Source organism: Phocoena phocoena, chromosome 1 (genome assembly GCF_963924675.1).
Source record: "Phocoena phocoena chromosome 1, mPhoPho1.1, whole genome shotgun sequence".
NCBI lineage: Eukaryota > Metazoa > Chordata > Mammalia > Artiodactyla > Phocoenidae > Phocoena > Phocoena phocoena.
Genome location: NC_089219.1, coordinates 160452536 through 160479206, shown reverse-complemented (window position 1 = coordinate 160479206; position 26671 = coordinate 160452536). Strand labels below are relative to the sequence as shown.

Below are 26671 nucleotides of genomic sequence, written 5' to 3'. Positions count from 1 at the left end.
TATAGGTAAATTTCAACCAAAAATTGAAAAAGTGTAGGCTACATTTTGCCCCTACATAAAAATCTTAATTGATTTTGCAAACCCCCTGCAATCTGACTTCTGTCTGCCCTCACCATTTCATAGAAACTACTCTTATAAAGTTCACTAATGCTATTCTAATGTCAAATCCAATGGACATTTTCGGTGATGGTTTAGTAGGTCTCTCTGAATTTGACTCTTTTACTGATTTTTTCTTAAAAATTCCTATTGTGGGGCTTCCCTGGTGGCGCAGTGTTTGAAAATCTGCCTGCTAATTCAGGGGACACGGGTTCGAGCCCTGGTCTGGGAGGATCCCACATGCCGCGGAGCGACTAGGCCCGTGAGCCACAACTACTGAGCCTGCGCGTCTGGAGCCTGTGCTCCGCAACAAGAGAGGCCGCGATAATAAGAGGCCCATGCACCGCGATGAGAAGTGGCCCCCACTTGCCGCAACTAGAGAAAGCCCTCGCACAGAAAGGAAGACCCAACACAGCCATAAATAAATAAATAAAAATTAAAAAAAAGAATTCCTATTGTGGGCTTCACTGGTGGCGCAGTTGTTGAGAGTCCGCCTGCCGATGCAGCGGACATGGGTTTGTGCCCTGGTCCGGGAAGATCCCACATGCCATGGAGCGGCTGGGCCCGTGAGCCATGGCTGCTGAGCCTGCGCATCTGAAGCCTGTGCTCCGCAACGGGAGAGGCCACAACTGTGAGAGGCCCGCATACTGCAAAAAAAAAAAAAAAAAAAAAATTCCTATTGTGGGAAGGGGGAAGGGTAAGCTGGGACAAAGTGAGAGAGTGGCATTGACATACATACACTACCAAATGTAAAATAGATAGCTAGTGGGAAGCAGCCGCATAGCACGGAGAGATAAGCTCAGTGCTTTGTGACCACCTAGAGGGGTGGGATAGGGAGGGTGGGAGGGAGGGAGACGCAAGAGGGAAGAGATATGGGGATATTTGTATAGCTATAACTGATTCACTTTGTTATAAAGCAGAAACTAACACACCGTTGCAAAGCAATTATACTCCAATAAAGATGTTAAAAAAAGAAACCCCCAAAACCAAAACAAAATAAATAAATAAATAAAAGGCCAAAAAAAAATCCTTTTGTCTTTGCTTCCACAATTCCACATTATCTATGTTGTCCTTGTGTTTCTCTGAATGTGTATTTTCTGGCTCTTATTTCTAGACTCTTTTTTCCTCTCACCACCTTTGAATATTGGTTTTTGTTTTTTGTTTTTTAGTAGGGTAAATATTTGGCTCATAACTCTTCTTATTTTCCATATTATAGTTAAAATGAAGCCCTTACAATTTTGATACTTCCTTTTATGTGGAGGGAGCTCAATGAGTATAACATTCTTGGTCTGTTTTTGCTCTTCTATTCACTTTGCCCCTTGGGAAGTGGGTTGACTTAAATGATTGATAACTTAGAAAAGAATAAGCTGGCCATGCTTGGCTTAGCTTCACATTTTTCTTCTTATGGAGTGAATTTCTTGTAGCATAACATGTTCTTTTCTCATTTATGTTATACATTTAAAGTGCCTCCAAGATTAGAGACCAGCGGTGGATCAACAATATGTGTGACTGGGGAGATGATTCTTTTTAACCCTGTTAGGTATAGTATTAGTGGTGTAGTATCAGGAAGTTCACTTTCTGCAAATGTAAGCTACATCTGTCAATATATATTTTTTGTCAGTAATAAGTGATGAGTAATAACATCCATCTTCTGACTCATATTATTCAATTCACTCAGAATTTGGTCAGGGAAGAGGGGTACAATTGGACCTCCTATGTACCCCAATAATTCTTTATGATCACTCACAACAATTCTTAATATCACAAAATTTTTATTGACTTCCATATATATCTCTAGCTCAGACAGTTTACATGAACTTCAGATGCTTCAATTTAACATTTTATTGCACATGTCCTTCTGGATGTCACACAGACTCAAATTCAAAATGTCTAAAAATCAACTAGTCATCTTCCCCTGTAAGCATACCCTTTATTCTCTATTTTATATTACAATTGATGGTATTAAAATTTGTCCAGTTTAGGGAAGCCATAAACATAAAATTCATGAGTTCATTCAGCAAATATTTATAGATTGCTTACTACATGCTAGTCAGTGATCTAGGTGCTGGAGGATATAGCAGTGAACTAACTAAATAAAAAGCTCTTCTCCATGAAACTTCCATTATAGTAGAGGAGAAAAGACAATACACAAGTTAAATAAGTAAGCTGTATAATTTGTTAGGTGGTAATAAATACCATGAACAAAAAAGACAGGTGAGGAGTGAAGGTGGTGCAGAGGCAGCTTATAATTTTAAATATGACAGTCAGCATAGGTCTCTTTAAGAAAGTGACATTTGGGCAAAGACTTGAAGGAAGTGAGAGAACAAACTAAGTGAACATCTGGGGAAAGAGCATTTGCAGGCACAGCAAGCAGCAGGTACAATGGCCCTGAGGTGGGAATCTGCTTGGCTTACCTGAGGGACAATAAGGAGGCCAAGTGAGTAGAATGAAGTAAGTGAGGTGAAGCTCACCAGGAGAAAGGTAACAGGGACAGCAGATCACATAGAGCTTTGTAAATCAGAGGAATGACCTGGCTTTTACTCAGTGATTATACATTTTGAGCTTAGGAGTGATGTGCTCTAACCATTTTAAATGATTCATTGTTGCTGCTATAGAGATGCAAGGGTGGAAGCAGGGAGACCAACAGAAAGGCTATTTTAATAATCCAGGCAGGTAGTGATGGCTTGGATCAGGGCGGTAACAGTTCAAGTGGTGACATATAGTCAGATTCTGTATGTATCTTGAAGATAGAGCCAATAGGATTTACTGATGTATTGAATGAAAGATATAAAAGAAAGAGTGGCTAGGGGTGATTCCAAAGTTTGACCCAAACAGCCAGAAGGATAGGGTTGATATCAGTTGAAATGAGGAATGCTATTGATGGAGCAGAATTTGAGGGTAAGATCAGGAGTTCAGTTTTGAACAGGTTGTTTGATATATCTAGGCAATATCTAAGTAGAAAAGTGATTTATGTATTCAACATCTAAGTGGATTTATGGGTCTGGAGTTCAAGAGTTTTGCAGACACTGTTAGTGCTCACCAAATAACCCTGTGCCTGTTTACATTTTCTAGCCCACCTTGGAGTTAGATTAGGGCTATGGCATTAGGTTCCAGATAATTGGATGTGGGTGGAAATGATGTAAACCAATTCTAGGCCCAAACCTTTAAGATATCCCAGGAAATCCTCTAGTCCTTTTTTTGTTTTCTTTCCAGTTTTCCCCTTTCATAGTGGTAGTCTGGGAGGCCATGTCAAGATGATGTAGGTACAAAATATGTCAGACTATGACATGAAAAAGGTTAAGCACAGAGATGTTAGGGTTTGTTACTACAGCATAGCCTAGCCGTATTTGACTAATACAGTGGAGGATATTCAGGCTGAAGATACAGTTTTGGGGTTTATCAATATATTGAGACATTCGAGTCCATGAGACTGAATGACATCACTGAAAGAGAAAGTTGAAGTGGAGAAAAGAAAGCTTTGAGCCTTGGGGCATTCCAACATTAAGAAGTCATGGAGAAAAGGAGAAACTAAGAAATTAAGGAGGAGCTATCAGTGAGGTAGCAGGAAAAGTAGGAAAATGTGATATCCTGGAAACCCAATAAGGAAAATATTTCAAGTAGGAGGAAATAATCAACTGTCAATTCTTGTTAATGAGATCAAGTAAGATGAGACCTGAGAATTGACCACTGAGTTTAGCAATATGGAGGCCAAGGCCGTTGGTCACATGGGCTAGCAATGCCAATGGAGTGGTGGGGGTAAAATTCTGACTGAGAAAGATTTGGGAGAGGATAGGAGAAGAGCTGGTGACAGTGAGTATAGTAGTGAGAGGGGTAGTAGGGTCAAGAGAGGGTTTTTGTTTTGGTTTAGTTTTTGGTTTTGGTGAGGGAAAGAATTGCATATTTTTATGATGATCCAGTAGACAGGGTAAAGTTGATGAAGCAGGAGAAAGAGGGGGCAATTTCGGGAACAGTGGTTTTAATTACGAAAGGGTGTGGGTATCCAGTTCACAAATGGTGGGACAGGCCTTAGATACCCATATACTTTATCTATGGTGACAGGAAGACAGACAGAGTTAATGGGCACAGATGCTTGAAGATGGATAGATAACAGTAGTAGAAGTTTGCAGAAAATCTCTCTTGATCGATATTATCTTTGAGTCATTCATCTTCCTCATTCTTTCTTTCCCTCAGCACTCACATCTATCAATTATCAAGCCCTGCCTGTTACTATGAGTAATTTTCTCATAAGTGATTCCTCTTTTTTGTCTCTGTTGCTATCTCCGTCATTTGTTTTTTTTTCCTCCCTGGACTACCACTACAGTTTACTACCTGGTCTCCTTACTTAGACATGTTTCCCTGAAATTCATCTTCTATACTTCTTACAGAGAGAACTAGGTAAAGCAAATATTTAATCATGCCACTCTACCATAAGAATGGATAGAAAGTCTTCCATGAGCTGGACTCTACCTAGCTAGTTTCCCAGCCTTTTCTCCTGATACATCATGCCTCACTATGTGCTTTGATAACATTATACCATTTGAACTATGAAATTTCTTCCTCTAACTATCATTTTTGCTTGAAAGGCTTACTCAGTGGAGTTCCCTGTTACCTTCCCCACTTCTCCTTCTCTCCTCTGCCTTCAGCTAGATATTCATTATCATTTAAGACTCAGCGACTCAGCTCAAATGCTCTGGGAACACTTTCCAGAGCCCCTCTCCCTTCCATAGCTGAGTTGGATTCTTTTTTTTTTCAGTTTCAATACCAACTACCCATGTCATTCCTTTCTATTGTTCCATTTAGCATATCAGTTCATATATAATTTATCAGACTCTTGAGCTCTTGAGAGCAGAAATCCTGGGTTATTCATCTTTGAATTTCCAGTACCTAGCACAGTTATTGGTGCAAAGTAGGTGTTTAATAATGATGATATGAACTGAAGAGTGCACTTCTCTGGGAGAGAACATTGAGTTTTTTTTTTTACCACTGGAGGATTAGGCACTAGATAAAACAAACAAACAAACAAAAAAAACCAAAGAAAAAAACTAGGTCTCAGTGAGAGAAGGAGTGCCTAGGGTGCCCAAGAAAAGATGTGGCATGATTAGATGTCTAGAAGATTGAAACTAAAGAAGATAGCAGATTAGCCTGATTGCTCAGAGAACCCATGACAGAGGGATTGTAGGAGGGTAACATAAGAGGGTTAGGGCAGAGTACAGAATCTTAGAACTGTCATGGATTAGAAGTAGGGGGCAGTACGTGCTGGCAGAACCCTTCTGGATTCCAACAGGGAAAGCTCTGATGGCAAAACTAAATTGGAGTTCCTGATTCATTACTTCACACCTACCCACCCTAAGAGATCTCAGAAGCTGTCTTCAGCCCGAGGGCCCCAAAAGCTGAAAGCATTGACTAAAATTTTGATGTTTTTCTCATAGGAATTTCACTTCCAGTAATTTATCCTCATGGCAGTAATTATCCTTTGCCATGAGGATAAATTTACTGGACAAATGTACTGGATAAATTATCCAGTAATTTATCCTCATAGCATATCTGGACTAATGTCCATACATGTACATAAATGGATATTCACACAATTTTGTTTATAATAGCAAAAAAAAAAATTAGAAACCTAGGTCACTTGTCTCATACTTTTCTATATTTTTAATTTTGTAACAAGCTTTGTAACTTTTTTATAATCATAAATCTAGAATAAAGTTAGAGAAGCAAGCAAACTAGCACAAAATCACTTGGAAAAGCCTTCCTTGTAGCATTTTATTCATATTTTTATTATGAAACATTATTTATAAAAATTAAGTTAGAGATAATATTTTTGAAATCTCCCCATGTACTATCCCTTATTAGTAATCTAGTTTCTCTCTTTGCGAGCATTCAGTTATTATTGGCACATGGAAAGAAAAGTCATATGTCACCAGTGGGAGATAGTTCCTATAACAGGGAGGGGCGCTGGAGGTTGGGGAGAGATTTAGAGAGGATAAAGCAAGGGTTAGGAGATGGTCTGCATCCATGAGAGGAGTCTCAGCTCTCTTACCTACTTATGTCTCAGCTTCTAAATTGTAATCTCCCTCAACATGCAGGGACCATGGACCATCCAACTTTCCATAACTAGTACTGAAAACCTAGTGTTGCATATATTTGGGTGCTCAAAAATATTTATTATTAAATACATCATTAATTAAGCTTCTTTTCATACTTTTATTTTGAAACTTTCAAAATAAGTTAAAATTTTTAGTGAGAATATACTTACAGTTGAACCACAGGGTGAAACTTTTCTCTGAAATCAACTCTCAGTGGGCAGCCATATTTTTCCCAATTATATTTTACTCTCTAGAAAAGGAAAAATGTTCAGTTATTTTCTATATTTGGTTGATTGACAAAATTATAGTTCTCTTACCAAGTGTTTAGGTGGTCGATCCCTCAGATATGACCTGTAAAAAGACATTTTCATTACTTAGAATCTTTCCTCTTCACAAACTTAAAAATTAAAACCATTACTTTGTTTGGGTAAAGAGGTATCACAAAAGTCAAACATAACCATAATTACAAAATACTCCTAATATATGTGGAGATTAAGCAACATACTTCTAAATAACACAGGGATCAAAGACAAAATCTTAAGAGAAGTTAGAAAATATGTTCAACTAAATGAAAACACAACTTATCAAAATTTGTGAGGTGCAGCAAAATCAGTGCCTAGAGGTAAATTTATAGCAATAAATGTGTATATCAGAAAAGTCTGATGATAATAGGAATAAATACTAACTGATTCTAGATTATTGATACTACATTAATATAAAACTCTATGTTAAAAAAGACTTCTTACTTTTCAATGATGTAAAAAAAATCATGCTGAAGGCATTCTTTTTTATCAAATCTACAAAAAATAAAACATAATGAAGTTGTAATATCATCATTCCTTACTTACTAGCACAAACATTTAACCATTTAACTCAGTGATTCTCGAACTCAAAAGTATCACAGAATCATCACTTATTGAATTAGAATCTTTGGGGTTGGTGTGTAGCCCTAGCATTTCTATTTTTAAAACTCAGCTTCACAAATGTTTCTGAAGGTACCAGAATTTGAAATATACTGATTTACCTCTTATATTTGATACATGTGAAAATTTGTAGAAAATCCATCAAAGTAAAGACAAATTTCTTTGGACTGTTTCATTCTTAATAATTTTTTAAAACACAGAGTTCTAATTGCTACTAGAGACTCCGTTGTGCAGGTAAGGATCTATTTTAAGAATTCACAGAATTTCTAGTTAGGGTTTATGCAGACATAAGGCTATCATGGTCTATAAAATGATAGAGATTTTAGTAAGTTAAATTATTCATTTCACCATTTTTCCTGGCTGCTTCCAGTGTAACTCAGAAGGAACCCCAGTCACTGCTGTGTTTATATAGATATTGGAAGACTAGGACCACCTCCCACCCTGAATTCAAATTAGACCTCAAGAGATGCCCTCCTTCATTGACAACTCTCCTGTCAGAAGTATCATGGGCCCCATAGGTATCCTTTGCTGATTGTGAAAACTTAGGCCAACCACAACCTGAATCCAAGAAATTAGGGTCATTTTTAGAGTTCCAGAGCAGTGGGTCATTGACTAAGAGATCTGGAAAGAGGTCCTGAAATCTGTGTTTTCAGACATGCTCTCCAGGTGATTCTGGACAGCAACCTAGTTTGACTGTTGCTCTCTAAACCTTCCCAGAAATAGATTGACTCAAGCTGTTTTGCATCTCACTGAAGAAGGAAATCTTCATGCAGTGATACTGCATGCAGGGGTACTGGGAATTGATTTTGGTAACATGTTGCTTAGAGCAGTTATTCTCAAATTTTAATGCCCCTACTAATCTTGGAAATTTTGTTAAAACAGAGATTCTGAGTCAGCAGGTACGAGGCGAGGCCTGAGATTCTGCATTTCTAGTAACTTCCCAGGTGATACCACTGCTGGTCCATAGATTATACTCTAAGGAGCAAGGATGTAGACCATCCCAGAAATAAGATGCTATAGGCTGTTTAAATCAGTTAGCCTTTGTGTTTTCTGGAAAAGGACTTAGGGAAATGCAAATTCCTTGCTGAATGAGATGGGAATATTTAATTATCTGTCTGGCAACTGATTTTAACAATTCACTACTCAAAAGATTATTAGAATGACAGATGAATAGACCTTTGTTTTGGATGAGAGCAAACCACTTCATAAATAGATTCAGATAAGAGTCAATGTTACCCCACCCTCACCCTAACCACAGGAAAGGAATTGCAATACATTTTTGTCTCCATTATACATCCCACCTCAGTTAAACAGATTTGTGTAAGCTGACCTTTATTCTCTTGCATGCAGAAGAAAGAGCTGTGGATGACACAAGTTCCAGTGTGCTTCATTGTGAACCACAGTAAAAATCAATAAAAGTCACACCTTGGGATTCTCTGAAGGAAACACTGGTGGTTCTGTTAGGTTTGCTCTAAAAAACTTTCTCATGGTAAAAGGTGCAGGAAACTGAGGGTTCTCTCTTGTGGTTACAAGCAGTTCTCTGACAGAAATGAAATTATAACTGGTTTGAGTAGGATGGACAACAAAGGTAAGTTTTTCTCCCTCTCATTTCTCTGGAAATAAATTGTACACTGAAAAGCTGAGAGAGGCAATGCAAAGGATGGAAACTGGTTTATGAAAAGGGAAGGTAGAGAAAAATGCTGGTAATGGAGATAGAGGTTAAGTCTGTCTGATCCAAATGAAATATTTGAATATGATTCAAATGTAATATTTGACTTGGCAAAAAAGTTCAAACAAGTCTGGTTTGGACAAATTATCAACTTATAATGAATGGATTTCATATGGACATGTCAGTCATTGGGCTAATATTATCGCTAGTAATTACCATTTAGTTCACCATTCGTTTTTAAACATAAAAGTAAGACAAATCAAATGCAAATATACTTGCCCTTTAACAGCAATGAATTTATTAGCATCACAGCCAACAGATATTTGGAACACCTAAAGTAAAGTAATTTAGGTGATGAGTTTAGTGCTTCTAATTCACATGATCTAAAATATTACTACAGCTAAAAGCAATTACATTTTAGATTTGAAATAACCTTTTAAATGTAGAGTTTTGTTATACTGCTCTGTTCTGTTTTCCTCCTTCTTCTTCGATCACTTTTTTCTTTCTTTGCTTCCTTTCACCCTTACTGCTCGCAAGGCCCAAAGGTTGGGTCTCTGCTTTCTTACTTCGATGTGATCTCTCACTACTACCTCTACAACCGTGACTATCAACTCTGTAGTTCCAGCTTGCACCTGATTCACCTGGCAGGTTTCTCTAATAGTGAGTGGGCCAAAAAATTCGTCCAGGTTTTTCCGTAAGATGTTATGGAAACACGAATTTGACTTCTTTTTAGAGTCAGAGTCCTGGTTCTTCCTCAACTGGGATAGGCTACTTATATTTCTACCTGGCTCCAGGACACCTTACTCACTACTGTCTACCCTGCCCACCTCTCTAACCCCCACTCCAGGCTTTCTAATTGGGATTTAGATACTTGCCTTCTGTTTTAAACATGTCCTGTATGTTGCATATTTCCACAAGGCAAATCTAAAAACACCCTTGGAGATCAGGAGGTTGGGGTTAGAGAATGAAGTCCAGCCAAGCTTGATGGATTTAAAGAATTGCACCTGCTAAGTCAAGAGCTTTCAGTCTTCATTTGAAAGGCATGCTCCACAGCAGGAGTTCATGGATTTTATTTCTTGAACTATCTGATCTCACCCATAGGACCTGATTTGTTCTCTCAACAACTCTACCCACAGGCCTTGCTGTCCATCATTATTAAATCTTTTCCCATCAAGTGTGTTTAGAAACATGTGTCTGCCCTTTATCTTTACTAAATTATCCATATAAGGTACATGGTTGGCTGAGATCCTCAAGTGTTTCATAGTTAGGACACACCATCACTTGATGATCTTATTTGTAACATCTCTTCTTTTATGGGTGTTAGTTCACAGAAATCATTCCTAGTCTCAGAATTAACAACCATGACTCAGATTAAAATACATGAGTTGACCTGCAGGTGGCTCTTGAACAGGAGCATGGGTACAGAATGTGGGAAGTATGGATAAGACTGTTTTGTCGGGTACCCACTGCTGGAGGGCTGACACATTTTCCTTGGGACAGGACACCTAACAGAGAAATTCTGACATATAGCCCAAATGAAAACAATGAATGTAGTAGTTTTCTTTATTTAATGTTATTCTCTTAAGTACAGAGACAGGCAAAACTGTTTCTGCCTTAGCTCAGAATCAGACACAGCGTATTCCCTCGAACTGGACAGAACAACTGAACTGAGACAGGAACTCTAAAGGCCTTCGACACAGAAATGTTGGTAGACAATATATTAGACAGAGTGTAGTCATCTCTCCCTGGGAAACTTCATCTTGGAAGGAATTACTAACACCCTCTGAGGACTGGTTTACTAGGGTGGCCTCATTGCATTCTGGTTCTTGGTGTACAGTTAAAAAACTGAGATGCAGCCCTGTTGGTGCTGTCAGTTCTATTTGCTGCTCTGCTGCAGGCTATGAAGACTAAGTGACAAAGACAGCAGGCTCATGTTCAAATGGCTCAGTTCATGGTCCATTTGGTCCAGCAGGTTTAACAAGGGCTTAACTTCATCCAACTAGAGAAGAAGTCTGTGGGCCCTCCGTCTATACTATTTATCCGGGAGGCTGATGACTTGCTTACCAGTGGGGATAGGAGCACAAAGAAGGGTCCCTGTGATTGAGAGCATACCTTGAGGTTGTGTACAGGTTTTTATTTTCTTGGCTAGCTAAAGGACCTACCTCCACAAGGCCACATTTTCCTGTTGCCAAAGGGCTATGGCATAGTCTATTATCTTCTACTATATGGCATACTCTCCATTCTATTTCAGTGGGTGGGTCAATACAAACTACCTGAAATGGGCACAGATGGTGGCTGGATTTGAACGGTCCATGTCTTGGGGTGTGCCAAGGAAGAAACCAGTAATGTTAGATAATTACTCTGTGACAGGTACTGTTCTGGGCATTTTACACAAATAATCTTATTTAATACTCTCAACAAAGTAGATAACTACTGTGAGATGGATATTATATTTCCCCTTTTACAAATGAGGCAGCTGAGACTCAGAGTGTTTATGAGCTTCTTGAAGCCAGTAGGTGGTAGAGCTTGGATTTGAACTCAGGTTAGGTTAACATGTTTTTGTAATGCCTGGGCTGGGCAGGGTAGGGTGAATGAGGATCCCTAACAAATCTATAAATTAGACAGGAAAAAGATGGAGGAAACCACGGCTCTTCAGGAAGGCATCTTATATGGAATATGGTAGAGCAGTCGAGGAGCTGAAGATAGAAAATGCAGACCAAGGCTGGGGCAGGAACTCGCTAGGTTGCTGTTTTCTTCCTCCTCAGCAGATTAAGCTGGGTAGGCAGCATGGTGGGTAAACAGGGGGAGTGGTCGGTATGCACCTGCAGGCAATTTCCTGGGGAAGCAGTGTGTCTCAGCAGTGCTCAAGGATGGATCACATCTGCCTCAGTTCAAGGCTCCCTTTAAATTCATGGAACCTTGGGACTTTCCTGGTGGTCCAGTGGCTAAGATTACGTGCTCCCAGTGTAGGGGGCCTGGGTTTGGTCTCTGGTCAGGGAACTAGATCCCACATGTTGCAACTAAGAGTTCCCATGCCACAACTGAAAAGATCCCACATGCTACGAAGATCCTGCACGCAGCGATGAAGATCCTGTGTGTTGCAACTGAGACCTGGTGTAGCCAAATAAATACATTTAAATTCATGGAACCTTGCCCTGGTAGGAAGAGGTTCTTGGTGCTGGGGTCCTGAAGAGCAGAGACTATGTCTCATTTAACTTTGAATTCTTCATGTAGGTATTCCCCATTGTGCTATGCCTGATATACAGTGGGCGCTCAATATATGTTTATTGATTATTAGTTGGAATGAGAAGGAATAAAGAGAGGAGGCATCCCTCAGTGTGGAACAAAGACTCAAAGGAGGTGGTGGTGGGTGATTGCCTGAACACCCCACTGCTATATCACATTGCTGTGCTTTTGTATATGCCTCTTCCTGCTCAACTTCTACTTACTCTTCAACAATCATTTTATGCATCGCCTTCTTTTCACCTTTCCCCTCCCAATCAAAATTGCTTACTTTGTTCTCTGGGCTATTTGGTAACTGTATATCTCACATTCTTTTACACTAGTTTATGTTTTCCCCTTTGGAAGGGACTCTTTTCATCTTTGTAACTCCCATTACTTAGCACACAGACTGAAACATAGAAACGTGGTAGGCACACAATAAAATTTTTTGAATGAAGAAATGATCCAATTTGTAAAATAAATAAACATAGCATAAATATGGATATGACTGGCAGTCTTCTCTGACAAACAATATCCAACTTTAGATGTTCTCATTAATTGCAGTTTTCCTCTACACAATTTTATTTATGTTCAAAAACTAATAATTTTACATCTTTGTAAGTGTTTATATTCTGATGGTAAACTCATGGAGGGCAGTAATCTAATCTTTTTCCAAAGTAAAATTTTGGTCTCTCTACAGTGAAACATTACAAAATGTTGTTACATATTAGGGGGAGTGGTATTGAATGGAGTTAATATGTATTATTTAGTTTTACCACCCATGTATTATTGAAGTAAAATTTTCAGTCTTCTACCCATGTCACTTACCTTTTGGGAGACTGGACACGTTTTTGCATGTTCACTAGGTCTAACGTGAACAAGCAGAAGACCTGTGTTCTGGTATCTAGGAGAAACAACACGTACAGGTGATTATAGAATCACAAGGGAGGTAGCCATGAGTGTGCCTTTGTGCAGAACAGATGAAAAGTCCCATTAACATGTTGTGATTGAACTGCCCCCCCGCCACCCATGAGGAATTCTAGAGGCCTGGTGGTGGTGGTGGTGATGGTTCGCAGTTTCTGCTAAGGTGCATTGTGGTCATATCCTAAAGTCACTCCCAACTCATGGTATCCCATATTTTGGCCAGCATAGGATAGGCACAAAAGGAAATAAAAATGAGTTTCTATCAGCATTTCAAGCCCTCTGTTTCATTCACCTCCTCAGTCTCCTGAGGATGGGCCTTTGCTGCTGACATTTTGCCCTGCTTCCTGACAGTATTACAAGGCCGTAGCCGTTGCATAGGTTCCTTCTCTAGCCTCTACAGATTTTTTCCTCCTATTGATAATGCTTTTGGAACAATAGATATTGTTATGAAGTTAGTTTTCTGAACCACATTATGCTGCATAATATGATCTGACTGGAAGCAAAAGGGAGATCAGACATAATGCCTTTGTAGATTATGAAATGCAAGTGAATAATTTTGTGCTCAGGCAAAATAGGAGGGCTCAAAAATTACAGAAGAAAAAAATTTGAAAGTATTATTTCTTCCCTGCCCCTAGTAAGGTTTTTACTTTTTGAAAAATTTGGGAAAGAAAACCCCACAAACACACTAACCACAAACAAATGTTCTTTTCCTTCCAATATTCATTATATTTTAATATTTATCATATATTAGATATAAAATGTACTAAATAAGGGAGGATACAAATAGCACATTTTTATATTTTTAAATCACTGTACCATATTTCATCAACTCTAAGATACATTTTTTATTTCCTTTAACACCTTTGAAAACAGGAAGCATCTTATAATTATGCCAGTTATGGCTTTTTTTCCCAAATTGATGGAAACTTTGAGTTGATATATTCAGTAATATAGTATAGAGCTGTAAGAAAAGGACACCAAAGTAAATATTGCATCTTCAATTTTCTACATAATTTTACTTATAGGTAGTTTTTTTTTTTCTGCCATGGCTGATTTCAAAGCTTTTGGTATTTTTTCTCAAGTCTCGGACTGACCTAAAGTATCCTGGACAATTTGATATATATTGTACAGCAATAGAATTTTGAGTAAATATCCACAAAATCAAAAATACCCAAAGGAACGCACATTAGAAGAATCAAGAGAAAAGTTGGTGAGTTAGGGAGGAAGGGATGTATTGAGCCTCTCTTGACTACTGTGTCTAAAGTAGCACTTTTCCTTACACTTCCTGGTCACTCTCTACTGCTTCTTTCTGCTTTATTTTTCTTAATAGCACTTATAATTATTTGGGACCATCTTGTTTATTTACTTGATTACTTGTTTCTTCTCTTCTCTCACTAGATATATGTCTCACGACAGCAGTACTCTATCTTTCTTGTTCACCATGTGTTTTGAGCACCTAGAGTGCTTGGCGTGGAGTGGGTATTCAAACTCATGTGGAGTAGCAGCCTAAAGAAAAATGAAATTTTCCTTAGAAGAACAATGCTATCTTTCCAGAAAACATATTGAGTTGGGACATAATGATAACCTAATGCCTTAAGATACAATTCCATGTTGGTTACCTTCCTCCAGAAATTAAGTGTTTAGGTGCTACCTTACTCCAAGATTCAGAGATGGTGTTTTATCTGACTCTACGCATAATTAAAGACTTTTTGGGATTAGAGTTCTAGTTTTTGCTTAAGCATAGTGTGTAAAGACTTCGGGATGGGAATGAATGATAAAAGGTGCTCAAAAATTATTGAATTAAGAAATAGCCTGGTGTTTTTTGCACCTTCAGTTGGATGAATAACACCATTAGATAGGTTATGTTTTCATTTAATTAAAGGAGTATTTTACATTTTTATACAGAATAGTATTTTCACATCTTTCCAGACATTTAAAGGAATTTGAAATCTGGATATTTAAAAGGATATGAGGTCATTTAAATAAAAGAATACATATAAATCAGTAACCTGAATAGCATATTTAATATTGAGTAGGCTCTTTTAAAAGTCTTACTTACTGCAACTTGAAATAATCATCTACTGCCTCATAATTTATATTCTCAGAAAATGTTACTGTCTGAAAAAGAAAATAAAAAAGTTTATGTAAAGTAGGAAAATTGGGAATGGGGACAATGGATACTTTCAAGACAGATTTAAATCTTTCTTCAGGTAAGAAAAATAATATATTTAGCCCTTTTTTTTCTAATTTCTTTTCTTTTCTGTCTCAGAAACACCAATTATGTAGATATTAGATTTACTTTGTTACATTTCCTTATTTTACTTTTAATTTTATATTATCATAGTTCTTTTATTTATACTGCTTCTCTCTCCCTCCTCATTTGACTTTTGCTGCAATATTCTTATTTTTAATTTATATCAGCATAGCAAACTTTTCACTTTCTTCTGTTTTCTAATAACCTGTCTCTGGACCTTTTAATTTCTTCTTTGATGTTTTCAAATCACTCTAAAATCATATTGTCTGTAATTTTTGAGACTATGGGGAATTATTTGCCAGAATCTTTCTTCTGTTGTTATTGAGTAATTTCTTAAAATGCCCATTTGCCTTTTGCATATTTCTTGCTATTTTCTTCCCTCCAGGTCATGTTTCATCTCAATTTGCAGAATTCTGTATGGTTGCGATCATCTCAGGGTAAAGCCATTTACAAAACATATATGATTATAGAGGAATAAAATTATAAACCCCAATTTTTTTTTCGGTACGCGGGCATTTCACTGTTGTGGCCTCTCCCGTTGCGGAGCACAGGCTCCGGACGTGCAGGCTCAGCGGCCATGGCTCATGGGCTCAGCCATTCCACGGCACGTGGGATCTTCCTGGACCAGGGCACGAACCCGTGTCCCCTGCATTGGCAGGCGGACTCTCAACCACTATGCCACCAGGGAAGTCCAAAACCCCACATTTTTAAAGTATGGTAGCTAGCTACAATTTTTATACCCCTAAATTACTTTTTTGGTAGTTCTTTGTTATATATATAACTATATATATAAACATATGTATAACTATTCGATATATAAATATATATATGATATAAATATTCTATATATAAATATGCTATATATCTCTAGATCTTTATATATAATATAAAAATATGTATATATGTGTGTGTGTATATATATATATATATATATCTCCAGAAAGAAATCAATTGTGAGGATTGGCTAATCTGTTGTGATGAGAACAGAGACTCTGTGGCTCTAAAACTCCTTAGTAAAAAGTTTTATTTCCAAAACAAAGTTTATTTATTCGTATGCTGGATGCTAAGTGGTATTACATAAAATATGCAATCTTTTATGATAAAGTTGAAGGCTGTGAATGTCATCACATTAAAAATAAATCTAGTTTCATGTTCAAGGAAAGGAACTATCAAATTTACACCTGTATTCTCTTGTATGCCATGCTTTTCTTCATATGTAATCTTAAAAATAACTTTACAAGAAATTTGCCAGAGACAGAAATGAACAATAAAGATGACAGTTTAAAACTCATGGAGAAACAGACCAATCACAAGCACTGAAATTGAAACTGTGATTAAAAATCTTCCAACAAACAAAAGTTCATGACCAGATGGCTTCACAGGCGAATTCTATCAAACATTTAGAGAAGAGCTAACACCTATGCTTCTCGAACTCTTCCAAAATATAGCAGAGGGAGGAACACTCCCAAACGCATTCTATGAGGCCACAATCACCCTGACACCAAACGAGACAAAGAAGTCACAAAAAAGAAAATTACAGGCCAACAACACTGTTGAATACAGATGCAGAAATCCTCAACAAAATACTAGCAAACAGAATCCAACAGCACACTGAAAGGATCATACACCATGATCAAGTGGGTTCTATCCCAGGAATGCAAGGATTCTTCAATATACACAAATCAATCAGTGTTATAAACCATATTTAAAAAACGAAGGAGAAAAACCATATGATCACCTCAATAGATGCAGAAAAAGCTTTCAACAAAATTCAACACCCAATTATGATAAAAACCCTCCAGAAAGTAGGCATAGAGGGAACTTACCTCAATGTAATAAAGGCCATATATGACAAACGCACAGGCAACATCGTCCTCAATGGTGAAAAACTGAAACCATTTCCACTAAGATCAGGAACAAGACAAGGTGACCCCCTGTCACCACTTTCATTCAACATAGTTTTAGAATTTTTAGCCACAGCAATCAGAGAAGAAAAATAAATAAAAGGAATACAAATCAGAAAAGAAGAAGTAAAACTGTCACTGTTTGCAGATGACATGATACTATACATAGAGAATCCTAAAGATGCTACCAGAAAACTACTAGAGCTAATCAATGAATTTGGTAAAGTAGCAGGATATAAAATTAAGGCACAGAAATCTCTTGCATTCCTATACAGTAATGATGAAAAACCTGAAAGAGAAATTAAGGAAACACTCCCATTTACCATTGCAACAAAAATAATAAAATACCTAGGAATAAATATACCTAAGGAGACAAAAGACCTGTATGCAGAAAACTATAAGACACTGTTGAAAGAAATTAAAGATGATGCAAAACAGATGGAGGGAATACCATGTTCTTGGGTTGTAAGAATCAACATTGTGAAAATGACTATACTACCCAAATCAATCTATAGATTCAGTGTAATCCCCATCAAATTAGCAATGGCATTTTTCACAGAACTAGAACAAAAAATATCACAATTTGTATGGAAACACAAAAGACCCCGAATAGCCAAAGCAATCTTGAGAAAGAAATATGGAACTGGAGGAATCAGGCTCCCTGACTTCAGACTATACTACAAAGTGACAGTAATCAAGACAGTGTGGTACTGGAACAAAAACAGAACTATAGATCAATGGAACAGAATAGAAAGCCCAGAGATAACCCCAAACACACATGGTCACCTTATCTTTGATAAAGGAGGCAAGAATATATGGTGGAGAAAAGACAGCCTCTTCAATAAGTGGTGATGGGAAAACTGGACAGCTACATGTAAAAGAATGAAATTAGAACACTCCCTAACACAAAAATAAACTCAAAATGGGTTAAAGACCTAAATGTAAGGCCAGACACTATAAAACTCTTAGAGGAAAACATAGGAAGAACACTTTATGACATAAATCACAGCAAGATCCTGTCTGACCCACCTCCTAGAGAAATGGAAATAAAACCAAAAATAAACAAATGGGGCCTAATGAAGCATACAAGTTTTTGCACAGCAAAGGAAACCATAAACAAGACGAAAAGACAACCCTCAGAATGGGAGAAAATATTTGCAAATGAAGCAACTGACAAAGGATTAATCTCCAAAATATACAAGCAGCTCATGCAGCTCAATATCAAAAAAACAAATAACCATATCCAAAATTGGACAGAAGGCCTAAACAGACATTTCTCCAAAGAAGATATACAAATTGTCAACAAACACCTGAAAGGATGTTCAACATCACTAATCATTAAAGAAATGCAAATCAAAACTACAATGAGGTATCACCTCACACCAGTCAGAATGACCATCATCAAAACATCTATAAACAATAAATGCTGGAGAGGGTGTGGAGAAAAGGGAACCCTCTTGCACTGTTGGTGGGAATGTAAATTGATATAGCCACTATGGAGAACAGTATGTGGGTTCCTTAAAAAACTAAAAATAGAACTACCATACGACCCAGCAATCCCATTACTGGGCATATACCCTGAGAAAACCATAATTCAAAAAGAGTCATGTGGGAATAAAGATGCAGACCTACTAGAGAATGGATGTGAGGACATGGGGAGGGGGAAGGGTAAGCTGGGACAAAGTGAGAGAGTGGTAGTGTATATATGGACATATATACACTGCCAAATGTAAAATAGCTAGCTAGTGGGAAGCAATCACATAGCACAGGAGATCCGCTTAGTGCTTTGTGACCAGCTAGAAGGGTGGGATAGGGAGGGTGTGAGGGAGAGAGATGCAAGAGGGAAGAGATATGGGGATATATGTATATGTATAATTGATTCACTTTGTTATAAAGCAGAAACTAACACACCATTGTAAAGCAATTATACTCCAATAAAAATGTTTAAAACAACAACAACAAAAAAAAACAAACCAAAAAGAGTCATGTACCACAATGTTCATTGCAGCTTTATTTACAGTTGCCAGGATATGGATGCAGCCTAAGTGTCCATCGACAGATGAATGGATAAAGAAGATGTGGCACATATATACAATGGAATATTTCTCAGCCATATAAAGAAACGAAATTGAGTTATTTGTAGTGAGGTGGATGGACCTAGAGTCTGTCATACAGAATGAAGTAAGTCAGAAAGAGAAAAACAAATACCTTATGCTAACACCTATATATGGAATCTAAAAAAATTAAAAAATGGTTCTGAAGAACCTAGGGGCAGGACAGGAATAAAGATGCAGATGTAGAGAATGGACTTGGCACAGGGAGGGGGAAGGGTAAACTGAGATGAAGTGCGAGAGTGGCATGGACATATGTACACTGCCACATGTAAAATGGATAGCTAGTGGGAAGCAGCCACATAGCACAGGGAGATCAGCTTGGTGTTTTGTGTCCACCTAGGGGGTGGGATAGGGAGGGTGGGATAGAGACACAAGAGGGAAGAGATATGGGGATATATGTATATGTATAGCTGATTCACTTTGTTATACAGCCGAAACTAATTCACCATTGCAAAGCAATTATACTCCAATAAACATGTTTAAAAATAAACTCATGGGGAATAGATTGAGAAAGTTTAACATATGATTAATCAGCATTACAGAAGAAGAGAAGACAGAGAAGAGGCATAGACAATATTTGCAAGATACCTGATGAATACAATGATTTAGAGATGTATGAGGCCCAAGAAATCCCAAACAAAGAAAGAAGTAAAGAAAACTGCATTTAGACACCTCATAGTGAAAGTGAAGAAAGCAAAGAATAAAATCTTAAAAGCAGCCAGAGGGATAGGTGTTAAAATTGCAAGTGACTTCTCAATGGCAACAATGGAAGCCAAAAACCAATAGAATAATATTTTTAATGCTGTTTAAGAAAATCACTAAACTAGATTTCTATATCTGGAGAAAATATTTTTCAAGAACAAAAATGAAATATAGATGTTTTCAGATGAACAAAAATTGAGTATATAATCACCAGTAGCCTCTAACTAAAAGAAATGTTAAGGAATGTACCTAAATCAGAAGGAAAGGAATACAAGATGCAAGCACCTCTGATAAAAAGGAAAAAAGATAAAGATAGGGTAAATACACATTGCTGTATAACATAGTAATAATACTGCCTAATAGTGAATCTATGAATTCAATTACATGTGAGCTGGGGAAAGAATAAAGTATTTACTTAAATTTAGCCTTGTATAAATTAAACATTCAGGTTATAATTTCAAAGGAAAACTGACTAGAAATACAAACAATGTATAACTGTTGAACCAGTGGAAGGGGGAAAATGGAATGATAAAAAGTATGCAACTAAACCTAAAGAGGCAAGAAACTAGAGACAAAAACATGGAAAGAATGGGAAAATAAAAGTACAAAGCAAGATGGAAGGCAAAACCTCAAATATATTATTAATTGCAATAAGTGTAAATAGACTAAATGTTCCAATTAAAGGACAAAGATTTTCAGACTAGACAAAAATAACAAAAATTTAAAAACTCAAATATATGGTGCTTATAGGAAACATAGCTAAAACATAAAGCAATAGAAAGGTTGAAATTAAAAGGGTAGAAATTATATGGAAATATTAAGTAAAAGAAAACCTGATATGGCTATATTAAATATGAAACAAAGTAGACTTGAAAGCAAAAATTATTACTACAGAGAAAGATCGTCATTTCATAATGTTTAAAGTTTCAATTCATCAAGAAGAGAATTAAAAAACTTGAATGCATCTAATAATATGTTTTCAAATATATAAAGTAAAAATTGGCAATTAGATTGAAAATGATACCAGATGAAAATCTGGATCTTCACAAAAAATGAAGGGCACTGGAAATGATAAATATGTGTATAAATATAAAATGCCTTTTTATTATTTAAATCTCTTTTAAAATATAATTGATTATTTAAAGCAACAATAATAGCAATTCATTGTAAGGTTTATAAAATATGTAGAAGTAAAAGGTATGGCAACAATAGTACAAAAGCTATGTGAGGGAATATAGAAGTATACTGCTATAAGGTTATTATACTATAAATGAAATGATACAATATTGAGGGCAAACAGATAAGTTACAGATGTGTACAATAAACTCTACAGCATCCAATAAAAAACCAAAATGAATAAGGAATAGCTAAAAATGCCAACAAAGATGCAAAATGGAATTATATAAAAATAATCAAAAAGAAGGCAGAGAAAGTGGAAAAATATTTTAAAAACAGAAGGGACAAATAGAAAACAAATAGTTAAATGGTAGATTTAAACCCAACAATACCAAAAAAAAAAAAAAATCACATTGAATGTACCCAATAAAAAGGCAAAAATGTTCAGAATAGATAAACAAGTAAGATCCAACTTAAAAGAAATTGAAAGACACAAATGATTTTCCATACTAAAAGGATGGGAAAAAAAGATATGTTGTGCTAACATTAATCTAAAGAAGGCTGGAATGGCTATATTAATATCACACAAAGTAGATTTCAGAGCAAAAATTATCTCCAGAGTAAAAGGCATCATGTTTTAAAGTGCACATGAAACACTTACCAAAATAGACTATATTTATAGCTATAAAACAATTCTCTATAAATTTAAAGGGATTCAAATAAAAAATAACTTTTCCTACTATAATAGTATTTATTTAGAAATCAGTAACAGAGAGCTATCTGGAAAATTACTGTCCTTCTATATAACCCATAGGTCAAAGAAGAAATCACAAAGAATATGAGAAAATATTTTGAACTGAATGACAATGAAACCACAAAATATCAAAATTTGGGTATACAGCTAAAGCAGTTCTTTTTTTAAAAAATTGTGGTAACATTGGTTTATAACATTATATGTTTCATGTATACATTATGAAAAATAGACTTCTGTATACACTACAGCATGTTCACCACCAAAAGTTTAGTTTCTATATGCCAGTGTACAGTTGACCACCTTTACCCATTCTGCCCTCCCCCTACACATCTTCCTCTCTGGTAACTAATCTGTTCTCTGTATCTATGTTTAGTTTGGTTTGGTTGTTTATATTAGGTTTTTAAATATATATATTCCATATGTAAGTGAAATCATATGGTATTTGTCTTTCTCTATCTGATTCATTTCGCATAATATCCTCAAGCTCCATTCATATTGTCCTAAATGGCAACATTTCTCCTTTTTTCATGGCTGAGCAATATTTTATTGTTTATACATGTTTTTTTCCCACGGTTTTTTCATGGTGCTTGATGAGTTTTTTCATGGTGCTTGATGAGTTTTTTCTCTGCCTGAGAATTTGAAGTAATGAACACCAAACACCTCTCTTCTTTAGGTAGAGCTTTTTTTTTTAAACTCGATTTTGACAATTCGATAGATTGATAGATTGGTAATTACGGCCTTTCTTTTGTTTTTTGGTAGGTGGTGCTATTGCACAAGTTTTTGGTTTTCTAACGTGAGCTGCCTCTGGCTATGTTTAAGAATCGGCATTTTCCACTCACCTCTGCCTCTCCTGGAGGTGTCACCCTATGCTCTAGTTGTCACTGCTTGTGCCTCCAGGGTCACTGGTGCCTTGTGGCTGCTGGTCTTGCTGCTATTGCTTGTGTTGCCACCTGGAGTACTGCGTTGGTGTGGCCTCCACTGAGTCTGGAGTTGCCTGAGTTATAGGAACTGCTGCTGTGAGGGGAGGGGGAAGAGAGGGAGGTAGCCACAGTCATGGGCACCTCTGCCACATCTGGAGTTGTTGAGTTTTGGCACACTGCCTCTGTGGTGGTGGAAGGCTCAAGTGGCAGGTACCTCTAGCTGGAGAGACAGGGTCACAAGCCATGCTGCTGCTGCTGGCCATTTCCCTGTGGCATTTCCCTGTGGCAGTGGGCACCGCTGTGGCAAGAAGTTCGGAGTCATGTGTGCCACCTCCCCATTGCAGCCAGCAGACTCAGCCACTGCAGCTGGAGGCTGGGATTACTGGTATAGCCTCTGCTCTTCCTCCAGTCCATCTCCTCTATGTGTTCCAGTCCACCGACATTTAGATGTACACATGTGTGTCCTGGTGTGTTAGAGGCACCTTTGCTGAGTTATGGATTTTTACTGGTTGTAAATTGAAGGGGAGAGACAAAGAAAGTGTCTCATGCCACTATGACACTGATGTCACTCCTCTAACTAAAGTAGTTATTAGAGAAAAATTTATAGCATTAAAGTCCACATTAGAAAAGAAGAAAGGTCTTAAGTGAATGATTTAAGCTTCCATATTCAGAAACTGTAAGAAGAGAAACAAATTAAACCCAAAGTAAGTGGCAGAAAGGAAATAATAAAAAATAAATAATTTTGGGACTTCACTTGTGGTACAGTGGATAAGACTCCACGCTCCCAATGCAGGGGGACCACCTTCAATCCCTGGTCAGGGAACTAGCTTCCATGTACATGCTGAAACTAAGAGTTTGCATGCCACAACTAAGGAGCCCGCCTGCCACAACTAAGACCCAGTGCAACCAAATAAATAAATATTAAAAAAAAAAGAAACTCAAGGAGTGGTGCTGCAAGATTAAAAAAAATCATTTTATCAATAAAATCGAAAATAGAAAATCATTACAGAAAGTCAATAAAACCAAAAGCTGATTCTTTGAGAAAATCAATACAGTTGTTAAGCTCCAGCCAGGCTGACTGGGTAAAAAGGAGAGAAGAAACAAATCAACAATATCAAGAATGAGAAAGTGGATATCACTACAAATTCTACAGACACTAAAAGGATAATAAGGAGATATTATGAATATCTTGTGCCTATAAATTTGACAAGATAGATGAAATGGACAATTTCTTGAAAGATAAAAACTACTAAAATTCACTCAAGAATAAGCAGATAACCCAAATATCCCTATATCAATTTAAAAGATTGAAGTTGTAATTAAAAACATACAAAAAACATCAGGTCAGAGGTCTTCACTGGCGAATTCTACCAAACATTAAAGAAGAAATAATACAATTTATACATCAATTTTTCTATAAAATAGAGAAGGAGGACCTCTCCCTAAAACATCTTAAGAGGTCAGCATTGTTGATACCATAAGCAGAAAAAGACATTACAGGAAAACTATAGACTAATAACTGTCATGAACTAATAACCCACATGAAGCAAAACTTCTTAACAATATTTTAGCAAATTGAATCCAATGTTATATGAAGATAAAACATTATGACCAAGTGGGATTATTCTAGCAGTGAAAATAAATTATTGGAATTCACCATATTAACAGATTAAAAAACATGGTCATTTCAATAGATGCTGAAAAAGCATTTTATGGAATCCAGTATCTATAAATGACAGAAACTCAGCAAATTAGGAATAGAGGGGGCCTTCATCATCCTAGTAAAGGGCATATATTAAAACCCTCGAGGTAACATCATAATTGTGAAAGACTGAATAATTTCTTTCTGATTGAGAACAAGGCAAAGATCTCCACTCTCATTTCTTCTAATTACCACTGCACTGGAGGCTCAAGATGGTGCAAAAAAGAAAGGAAAAGAAAGTCACATATATTGGAAAGGAAAACTGTATGTGTACGCAGATGACATGATCACCTATGTAGAAACTAGGGAATTTACAAAAAAAGCTACTTGAAATAATAACCGAGTTTAGCAAAGCTGTGAGATACATCATTGATACATAAAATAAATTATATTACTATATATTAGCAATGAAAAATCAGAATGTTACCATTTATAATAGCATCAAAATATGAAATACTTTAAAAATACTTAGGGATAATCTGACCAAAAATGGACAAACTTGTACACTAAAAAGAAGAATATATTTGGAGTACTTACACAACCTGTTTTCAAGAATTATAAAGGTACAGTAATCAAGACATTGTGTTATTGACATCAAGATAGACATATAAGTTAATGGAACAGAATTCAGAAATAGATTCCCACATATATAGCCAGTTGATTTTTTACAAACGTGCCAAGACAATTCAATGGGGGAAGGATAGTCTTTTCAACAAACATTTTTGGAAGAGCTGGCTTCGGATTAAAAAAAGAAAAGTATCTTGACCTTTACCTCACAGTGCATGCAAACATTAATTTGAAGTAGATCATAGACCTTAAAGTAAGAGCTACAACTATAAAACTTCTAGAAGGAAAAATGAGGAAAGCTTAGTGACCTTGAGTTTGGAAAGATTTCTTAATTACAACCCAAAGTAAAACTATAAAAGAGAAAATCAATAAATTGGACTTCATCAAAATAAATAAAACACATTTTCAAAAGACATTGTTTTGAAAATGAAAACACAAGCCACAGACTAGGGGAAAATATTTGCAAAACACGTATCCAACAATGAATTTATATCTAGAGTTTATAAAAAACTCTTACTACTTAATTTTAAGAAGACAATCCCTTAAAGTTGGGCTTACAAGTTGATCAGACACTTCACCAGAGAAGATCTACAAATAGAAAATAAGCACTTGAAACAGTGCTCAGTATCATTAGTTATTAGAAAAGCATCAGGGAAATGTTAATTAAAACGACAATGAGATATCACTATATATTAACTAAAATAACTAAAACTAAAAAATCCAAAACAAAACAATAACAACAACAAAACCAAAACACAGATCACACCAACTGTTAGCAAAAATGTGTGAAGCAAGTAAAACTACCGGTGGCAGGGCTTCCCTGGTGGCGCAGTGGTTGGGAGTCTGCCTGCCGGTGCGGGGGACGCGAGTTCGGGCCCTGGTCGGGGAGGATCCCACATGCCGCGGAGCGGCTGGGCCCGTGCGTCACAGCTGCTGAGCCTGCGCTCTAGAGCCCGTGAGCCACAGCTGCTGGGCCCATGTGCCGCAGCTACTGAGGCCTGCATGCCTGGAGCCCGCACGCCACGGCGAGGAGTAGCCCCCACTGACCGCAACTAGAGAGGGCCGTGCACAGCAGCGGAGACCCAACGCAGACAAAAATAAATAATAATAATAATAAAAAAGACTGATATTGCTTTAAAAAAAAAACACTACTGGTGGCAATGTAGAATGGTACAAAAAATTTGGAATACAAATTAGCAGTTTGTAAAAAATTAAACATACATCTACTTATGATCCAACCAGTCTGTTCCAATGTATTTACTCAGGAGAAATGAAAGCATAGGTCAACACAAAGAGTTGTACACAAATGTTCATAGCCATTTTACTTGTAATATCCCTAAACTGGAATCAATCCAAATGTTCATAAACAAATGTGGTTAGACAAATTGTGGTGTATCCATATCATGGAATATTACCCAACAACAAAAGGGAGCAAACTATTAATGACCACAATGTAATAGATAAACCACAAAATGATTATACTGAAAGAAAGCAGAAAACATATTGTACAGTTCCATTTATGTAAAATTCTAGAAAAAGTAAACTAACCTATACTGATAGCAATCAGATCAGTGGTTGCCTAGCGATGGGGAATAGAAGGAGGAATGGATTACTAAGGAGCATGAGGAAATTTTGGGGGCTGATGGACATGTACATTAGTTTGATTTTGGCTATTATTTCATGGGTATATACATATGTCAAATTGTACACTTCAA

At 36.8% G+C, this 26671-nt stretch overlaps 1 protein-coding gene across 1 annotated transcript in view; it reads right to left on the bottom strand.

The window, feature by feature from the left end:
- The window catches only part of CATSPERE (catsper channel auxiliary subunit epsilon), a 251287-nt gene that overhangs the window by 56195 nt on the left and 168421 nt on the right, over positions 1 to 26671 (bottom strand). The window contains exons 11-16 of the mRNA XM_065871636.1: positions 14983 to 15041; positions 12828 to 12903; positions 9057 to 9109; positions 6932 to 6982; positions 6503 to 6536; positions 6356 to 6435 (exon numbers count right to left, since the gene is read on the bottom strand). Of these exons, the coding sequence (XP_065727708.1) occupies positions 6356 to 6435; positions 6503 to 6536; positions 6932 to 6982; positions 9057 to 9109; positions 12828 to 12903; positions 14983 to 15041 (353 nt within the window). The remainder of the gene's footprint in view (positions 1 to 6355; positions 6436 to 6502; positions 6537 to 6931; positions 6983 to 9056; positions 9110 to 12827; positions 12904 to 14982; positions 15042 to 26671) is intronic.